The following is a 9062-nucleotide window of genomic DNA, read 5'->3' as shown; positions in this document are numbered from 1 at the left end:
AGGAGCTCACTACCGCCACCTATTTCTCCGGAGAGAAGCCATTGTAATTTTATTATTATTTTATTCATAATACATTTTTTTTTTTTACTAATACTCACTGTTTATTCTACGAACAGTTAGTATTGTTGTAGAACATTTTAATTTTATTTTTTTACTTTAATTTCCAACACAATGAATATAAATATAATTCAATAAAGTCGTTTATTGTGCTTCATATTAATTGCATTATTATTCAACTATTAGCAAACTAATAGTCTTCTGTATGCTTCAGTTATGTTATTGTGCTATATCAATAATATCACAAGTATTATTAGTTGTGGTAGTATTGCTGTTGTTAATAATACATTAATAGAAATAATAATAATAATAATAAGAAGAAGAAGAAGAATAACAAGAATAACAAGAATAACAATACTACTACTATTACTACTACTACTACTTCAGATTTTAATTGGATGTGGATTGATTAACTAATTGATTATTGCAGACTGGTCACAGAAAATAGTATCCTCCACTTATTGTGACACTTCCTACACCTATTTTTAATGATGTGTTTTATTTTGAACACGTTATGATAGTTATAAATGAATAAATATATGTATATATGTACTCTGTGCAGTGACAATAAAGTTGAATCCAATCTAATGAGGTGACAGGGCACCAAAATATGCATTGTCACCTGAAGTTAACACGTCTTTTTGTTCCTTTAATATGGAGACATGGTGTGAGGGAGAGCGACAGATAAATAATAGTAATGTTGGAAGAGACCAGAGAAGAGATGAAGGTGTCCATCAGGTTGGACCGGTCTCTCTCTCTCTCTCTCTCTCTCTCTCTCTCTCTCTCTCTCTCTCTCTCTCTCTCTCTCTTAAATCTCTGCGTGCTGATTCATGGAGGAAACAAAAGTCACACATTGATGTTTGAGGCTTTCTCTCTCTCTCGCTTACAGATCTTTCTATGCAAATACAACATCCAAAACCTGTTTTAAACAAAAGAAAAGGCGGTTAAAGACGATGTAATGACAGTTAGGAAATGGGTTGTAAAAGAAAAGAGGAGGAAGGAAGGAGGAGGGTAGCTCATCTGCCTGAACTACTCCGACAGCCCTGGCGGAATACCGTTCATTCAGTCACCGTGCACCACTCCTGGATCTTCTTTTAAAATCTACATTGTCAAGTCAATTTTTTAAGACATTTTAAAGCCTAAACTGTTTATTGATTCATCAAATAATAAGCAGATCATGACAAACAATTGCAAACCCTGTTAAAGTAATAGTCACATTTTCATGGAGTATTCAACCCGTTGGTTTGTACAGAAGCAGAAGTTGCCCAATGAGATTTTACAGATACAAAATTAATAATATGGATAGATAGATAATTATCTCATATTCAGGGATTACTTTATTGACTTTGTACAAGTCCTGTAAAGAAAACTGTTCTTTTAAGGTAAAGGTATAATCTGTGAAATGTTTGGTTAAATTCATTTTCGTAAAACGTCTAAAGACCATGCATAATAATCTTACTTTTTGAAGCCAAGAAGAGAGCAAACCTTGATGTGGAAACAGGGTTAATTATTTGACTTCTAACTCTAAAATCAGAGTTGTATCTCAGATACTGAAATATTTTTATGTTTATGTTTGATTAGTTATATGTGCCTGAACTACACCCGGGGGCCTTTTCTATTGATTCACATTCAGAATTAAAAGTTTTTGCGGTCGATGCGCTGCTGCTCCATCTGCGACTTTGCTTTTTCTTTTTGCAGGAGAATGTGCTCCGCAAACTCCCTCACGGCTCCCATTCCCCCGGCACTGTGGCAGGTGTACTTTGCAGCATTGATGACGACCACCGGAGCGTCTCCAGGCACTGCACTTAAACCGGCCAGGTTCAGACAGCTGATATCCTGTGTGTCGCTACCTGAGAGGAGGCAAGACGGAGAAATAAACATCACATGTGAATATAAAGACCGATTATGAATTAAGGCTTGTTGCATGAGGATCAAAATAAATCCACACCACGAGGTGGCACTGGTTTATGTTTGCAATCCAAGAAATTAAAGTTTCTGCTGAAATATTTTTGGATTACTAAACCATTTTTAGCTACGACGATGTATTAGAGCCACTGTAGGTTAAAAATAATGATTACAGAGCCGGGGGTTAGGGGCAATATTCAGAGCACTTAAGTAGTAAAGATATGAAAATAAACTTGGATATTATCCGAGATTAAAGTGGTAAATGTACAAGAAAGAACGTGCTAATTTGGAAGATTATAAAGTCACAAATGTACAACATTATGAAGTCATAAATTTACAAAAAAAGCTGAGATATTCTTTGAGATTGAAGTGGCGTTTAATCTCGACATGGTTTGTCATGGATAGAGCGCAACACTACATTCTTAAAAATACTTTAAAAGGCTTTACCCATGTACGCCACATCCTTCCAACCCAGCTTCCTCTGCTCCACCATCGGCCTCAGATCATTCAGGGGCTCCTCTCCCACCGAGATGACCTTGCAGCCCGTCCTCTCGGCTAGTTTGTCAGCCAACGACTGGGTCACGGAGTCCAACTTGGACGTCAACAGCACAACCTGGTGGAGCCAAGACAGAAGGTAGTGTGTGGCCACATGACATAAGCCAACTCACTGGTGCTTTTTAGAGTTTAGACTAGTTCCAACCTCTATTTCTTCTTTCTGCAGCATGCGGATGCCCGTGGTGTCTCTGGTATTAATAGACACCATCTCCTCTCCGGACTTGGACAGGAAGATCCTTCCTTCCGTTAAACATCCGGAAACATTGCAGAACATCAGACGAACCACCTCTGGCGTGGTCCGACCGAAGTAGCCATACCTGAAGAAAGAAGCACGGATTGGATAAAGAGTGGGAAGACAAATGATCGACTCAGGTCTGACTTTTCGCTGAAAGACGACATAGCAAGTATACCTTGTAAAATCTATGCAAGACTGTATGAAGATAACTGGGGTGTGAAATTACAATATCCGTCCCCTTTTCCTGATCCTCCCTCCACCACTAATCCTTTTCTGTACAGTAAAGATGCTGTGTGCAACGTTTATTTTGATAGTTTCTATTTGTGAATTGCACTTAAGAGGATAGTTATTTAACAAGTTGAATTCTCAAAGAGGCAGACCATTAAATTGGCAAAATAAAAAGACCACAAACATTGATGACCAATATCATCGTCCAATCTGCCAACCCTCACCGGAGAACCCTCTGTTCCGCCACAGGCCAGTCGATGTCCACATCGATGTCCACGCTGAACTCTGGCAGCATCTCGTAGTACGCTACCTTACCGCCCTGGAGAGACCGAAACAGAAACTTGCAACATTAAACCGTATGAAATCAAATTGTGGAAGAAGGTAAGTTACAGCTTTTTCGCACAGCCTCACGGAAGAGATATTTTCCGTGGGCTGTATTACTGGTATTAAATCCAACATTGGTTACATGTCAGTTACCTGCACAAGTGCCGTATTCACCATGGCCTCTTTGAGGTAGATGTAAAACGAGCCGTTCTCACACAGCTCTCCATCCCAGTCCTGGCGGCGCGGACGGTGGGCCGGGTCCAGGTTGAACGCCTTGGTAACCTCCCCAGCTAGAAGGGAGGCAGGGTAAGGGTTAAAAAAAAGGTCTGTTCGACAATACATGGGGATGTTAATATGTTGCAAAATGCAAAAGCAATGTGAGAACTTGTAGAATAGTTCTCTATAAAAATGATCCCAAATGCGTAGATTTATATTTACATAAATACAATGACAGCAGTTAAACAAAAAGGCAAAGAGAAGAAGAGAAAAGAGGAACACTCAAAACAAAGCCGCCGCAGTAAAATACAGGAACTGTTTCTCCATCACACAGAAACCCGATTCGTCCAGCCGCAGTTTTGGTCTGTTAACTGATAGTTACAGTTCCCAACCTTTCTCGCGGTGACTGATCTAACCACAACACTATTACAGCAGCATGGAACTCTGAAGTCCGTAAACATACACAATAACACGACACAGTACAGTAACTTAGAACAAAACAAAACAAGGTGACAAACACACTATGACCTATCTCTGCCCAGACACAAGCCTCTTACTCTGAGATGGCTTTGTAGCAGTCGATGTGTTACTGTGAATGGATTTTTTCTTCCTGACGACCTGCAAATGTCGACTTTAACAGGAAGAGAAGTACAAGTTCTCTTCCTGTTAAAGTCGACATTTGCCTCTGAAGAATGGGCTTCTTCCTTCTGCAGGTTAAAGTGGTCCGCTTCTCTTTCGAGGTCCAAAACAGTCTATTGTTCGTCCAGCGAATGTAGAACTATTCCTAGGTTTTCTTAACAGCAACAACGTTGTGCGCGTCCCCTTTCATGCGAATCGAATTGCGTGGGATGGCACAGGGCCGGAGGTAACGCAGATTTTTATAATCTCAGTGATGCCACAGGGAGCCCCCTGTGGTGCTGTGGCCCTCGTCCAATGGGACTTTAGTGTTGAGTTTGAACCAAAAATCACACGTAGGTGAGATTTAACGTCTGGTGGGGCTTGGTGTGATTTTAACCCAAATCGGGCTGTTGAACCATATAAGCCCAACTCCCTTTGTTCCAACCACATGGTGAAGTCCCAACAATGGGTTTTACTGGTTAGGAGTTACCTTTTTATGTGTGTATTCAACTCAAGCTGACTATATTGTATTTGAAGTTCTTTTTTTTAACAGTTTACTTATTTATTATGCCTTTACTGTTTGATTATTTATTGTACTTTGTTTTCTACTGATGTCTCTTGGTGCACCGCTCACTTTGCTGCTGTGATCCAGCAAATGTCCCCGCTGAGGGACAAATGAAGGATTGTCTTATCTTATCTTGGAGACACGCCTGGTGTCTACAATTTTCTTTTAGACGTATCATGACGGTGAATCAAACAAGCAAAACTTGAATAACAAGTTGGAGACATGCCACATATGAGTGACATGGTCAACGGATTGCTCAGTGACATAAAACTCCCTTCCACCACAATGACAAGAATGTTTGTGGAGGTGCTGCTTCCAAAACACTGTCACTGTGAATAAAGAAAGAAAGACACTTCGACTCTGAAAGGTTGGTTTGTGGACTGTGAGTTCTGCGTTTTGGCCAGAGCGTTTTGCAAGAGCGATGTGAGAACTCGTAGAATACGATGAGTTTAAATTTTCACTTGTGTAGACGGATGTTAACATAAATACAATGACAGCTGCAAAAATTGTAATCCAACATTTACTTATATATATTTTTTCACTTCTTTTTCCCTTTCCAGTACAACCACAACTTCTCGAATCGTTCACTTCAACGTCTCTGGTATGCAAATATGAATGCAAATGAACATCAATTGAACAGCAAATGAACAACAACAGGGACAAATGAAGGATCATCTTATCTTGTAGACACGCCTGGTGTCGACAACTTTCTTTTAGACGTATCATGACGGTGAATCCAACAAGCAAAACTTGAATAACAAGTTGGAGACATGCCACATATGAGTGACATGGTCAACGGATTGCTCAGTGACATAAAACTCCCTTCCACCACAATGACAAGAATGTTTGTGGAGGTGCTGCTTCCAAAACACTGTCACTGTGAATAAAGAAAGAAATAACACACTTTGACTCTGAAAAGCATCCCCTGCTTTATGGTCTGTTTGACTCTAAATGGACCATCATTTACTAAATGAATATCATGCTGTATTGAAGAAGACTTGGAACTAGAGATTGAGACCATAAACTCATGTTTACAATGTTTACTGAGGTAATAAATCAAGAGAGAAGTAGAGTCATTTTCTCACAGACTTCTACACAATCAGACTTCTTTTTGCAACCACAAGAGTTTGCAGATGAAGTGTTGTGCTGTTGAAGAAATGTGGATATTGTTGTTGGCTTACATCCTTTCTTGACCTCCTGCCAGCGGAACTGGTGTCTCCTGACCACGGAGAAGATGGAATCAAAGCCCTGCTGCGTGATCATCTTCAGGGCCTCCGTCAAATGGAACGGGTGGAGACACGGGGAGGTAGCCTGGATGTTGCACACCACATCTATCTCTGTGAAAAACAAATTCACTATAATCACAAATTCACTATAATCACACAGCTGCTTTTTGTCCGCTCTGAGGGACCTTGTCACTGATCAAACACGTCGTGGCGGTATTATTACACCACCCGGGCCTGATGTGGCACAACAGGTTGCACATCCTGGTGTCTGGGGACATACCTGGGTTGAGCCTCATAAACTCTTGAATGGTTTCCAGGGACGAGGAAGAGTCTTTGGAGACTTCAAGGCTCCTGCGGTGCACCTGGGCGCCCCAGGATTTTGCCACCTGCTCGATCTCGTCATGGTCAGTCGAAACCCAAACACTGAGGAAATGAAAGTGTGCCGTCATTGTAATAATCTCTTCATATGTGATTACTTCAATATGTATTTTCTGTCTAACTCATGTTTTGACGCTTTGTCTTACTTGTTTTTCCTTCTCATCTTTAATCTTTTTCTTCTACAGATTAATTTAAGTCGTGAAGGAAAATAAAAGGTTCAACTCAAACTATTTTCTTGTAAAGTTTATCATTTAAGATGCAACACATTTAGTGTAGGTCGCCTTTATTAATGAGGCCATTATAAATAAAGTACAGAAGGAAAACAACATGAATCTATCTCAAATAATCATTCGGTTCATTAAATGTCAAAAAAGGTGAAAATTACTCCATCATAAACCTTAAATCCTCGTTAAATAAAAAGCTTATATTGTCCAAATAACATTCCATAACAAGAACATTTACAAATACATACGCATATAAGTAAGTCATGTGCAGTGTTTAAAGGTCATTGTGTCAATATCATATCCTGCAATAATTGTATCTACCTGTCGAACATGTCGGAGTCCACAGCAGCCCTGAGCACCCATCCGAGGAGCGGGACCCCGGCTAACATTTTGATGTTTTTTAGGGGGATCCCTTTGCTTCCTCCCCTCGCCAGAATCAAGGCAGCTACGTGTCGCTTCCCGTCCGCTCTCAGGTGCTTGCGTTCGGGTTGCGATCCGTCCTTCTCGCCGTTTTCACCCGCTGGGCATCTTTTCCTGGAAGCCATAACGACTCAATTTCACTTAAAAATAATGTTCGTGGAGCGCCACTCATACACGGTAGTATCTGACCTGACACGGTGAGTCCGTGAAACAGTAGTACAGACAGTTCTCTGAACCAGGCAAACCGGAAAAAGCAGTTGCGGTGTTTCGCTAAATGTAGCGCCTCCAAGAGAACACACAATATGTGTCATGATTAAAATGGAGCAGCAGATAAAGTTTGCTGAATCCACGTCTTCTTCTTTTTTAGTGATAAACATCGCCATCAGTGTCAGTGTCATTTGCTTTTTTTCGTATTCTGATCATTATGAAAGTTCATCACAATAAGTACAACCATGGTCAAAGAAGTTTCACATGAGACAGAATTCAGATTTTAATTGGATGTTGATTATTGCAGACTGGTCACAGAAAATAGTATCCTCCACTTATTGTGACACTTACATTACATTACAGTCATTAAGCAGACGCTTTTATCCAAAGCGACTTACAATTCAGATTCTATATTATTTCTACACCGTAGGCACAGCTACAGGAGCAATTTCCTACACTTCCTACACTTATTTTTAATGATATGTTTTACACGCTCCTGCAGGTTCCTGCTCTACAACATCAGGAGGATTCTCCCCTTCCTCTACTTCTCAAGTCTCTTAACTGCATCCCCGTTTCCCTCACTTGCGTCCTTTCCTTGCGTCTTAGTCCCGCCCACCAGGGATGCATGGAGGAAACCATGCGAGGAGAGAGGAACGAGGAGATATGTTTTAAGTAACATGAGACGTCCTTTCTTCAGTTGCGTCACGTGAAGCGACGTCTGTTTCTGATGACGGAGGATCAGCTGATCACAGCTGGATCAGCTGTCAGTCGGCTTTAACAGCTGGAGAGACTTTTGATAAGTTTGTGTCTGTTCACATGATCACTGTACTTAATAACAGTAACTAATAATACTAATAACTAATAAAGACACACAGTAATCACCACTGTAGAGGTGTTTCTCTCTGTAGTCTGTTAAACTGTGTTCTGTGTTCTGTTTATAAGCACAGGATCCATTTCTACCGGCGGAATGCGATCGTCTTATTTACGAATAATTTGTGTCTGTACGTTTTGAAATTGTGACTGTGGCGTCATTATTAAATAACCCAGAATATGATTATTGTTTCTCTTAAATGATAAAACTCATCAAACACTCAGGAATGATGTAAAAAGTGTTTCATCCCTCCAGCTCTCTCTGACTTTAATTGTATTCATAATAAAAGTTATTGAGGGAAATATCAGATCATGAAAACACAAATCTTTCTAATAAATGAAGAAAGTTGTTTGTGGTCGTTTTGTTGTTCAGACTACAATGAACATTTATTTAAACCAGATGTTGAATCAGAAACCTAATCAAATATAAAGCTTGAGTTTAATCTGTGATCCGTCTTCACTCTGGTGTTAAACTCCAGTCAGTCAGTCAATGAGGGGGCGTGTTGGCCGTTAAAAGACTTCCTGGAAGTCTGTTCTCCTGGTTCCTCGCTCGTGGCTCCTCCGAGGTCCCTCCTCCATCCTCGATCGAGGAGCGAGGAAACGACAATTAAGAGACTTGAGAAGTACCCACTGACGAGACGGCGCAGGTGCTCATCCAGGCTCTTGTCATCTCCCGCCTGGACTACTGCAACTCACTATACTTGCCGGAGCCCTGGCCACGGCTGTTATCTTATTTAGGTTCTGCGCCTGTTGAGAGAGGGAAGCTACCAATGTTGTTAGTGCATCATACTTTACCCTCTATACACGATAGCTCTACAGGCTCTTTCAGAGGGCCACTGGATGCCGGTCCTGGCATCCTTCTTCCTGTTACTAATTCATGGGGAGAGAAACCTGCCATCTTGTCCTTGAGAGTTCTGTTTGCTCTCTCCACCTTCCCCTGAGACTGTGGGTGATACACTGAACCGTAAGAGTGCCTTATGTTTAACGCAGCCTCTACCTTTTTTAGGTCCTTGCTTGAAAAATGTGTACCATTA

The 9062-nt window shown here is 40.8% G+C and overlaps 1 protein-coding gene across 1 annotated transcript; it reads right to left on the bottom strand.

The window, feature by feature from the left end:
* Positions 1 to 1232: 1232 nt before the first annotated feature.
* On the bottom strand, positions 1233 to 7084 carry LOC142950670 (N-acylneuraminate cytidylyltransferase-like). Its single transcript, XM_076092229.1, has 8 exons — positions 6853 to 7084; positions 6210 to 6352; positions 5885 to 6040; positions 3485 to 3594; positions 3205 to 3320; positions 2663 to 2834; positions 2410 to 2575; positions 1233 to 1907 (listed from the first exon to the last, which is right to left on the bottom strand). Exons 1-8 carry the CDS (start codon positions 7074 to 7076, stop codon positions 1693 to 1695), a joined length of 1302 nt encoding a protein of 433 aa, XP_075948344.1. The 5' UTR covers positions 7077 to 7084; the 3' UTR covers positions 1233 to 1692.
* Positions 7085 to 9062: the final 1978 nt, after the last annotated feature.

This window comes from Anarhichas minor, unplaced genomic scaffold, assembly GCF_050575085.1.
Source record: "Anarhichas minor isolate MPS153535 unplaced genomic scaffold, ASM5057508v1 ptg000016l, whole genome shotgun sequence".
In the NCBI taxonomy this organism is placed as follows: domain Eukaryota; kingdom Metazoa; phylum Chordata; class Actinopteri; order Perciformes; family Anarhichadidae; genus Anarhichas; species Anarhichas minor.
This window is presented reverse-complemented; position numbering and strand designations above follow the sequence as displayed.

Bases quoted from the DNA above. Each gene is read 5' to 3' on its own strand.
- LOC142950670 (XM_076092229.1), bottom strand. From the start codon at position 7,076: ATGGCTTCCAGGAAAAGATGCCCAGCGGGTGAAAACGGCGAGAAGGAC. The intron at 3,321-3,484 runs GCCATGGTGAAT...TAATGTTGCAAG, and splicing joins TTTACATCTACCTCAAAGAG to TTTCTGTTTCGGTCTCTCCA. The intron at 1,908-2,409 runs GTAAAGCCTTTT...GCCTCCTCTCAG, and splicing joins GAAGGATGTGGCGTACATGG to GTAGCGACACACAGGATATC.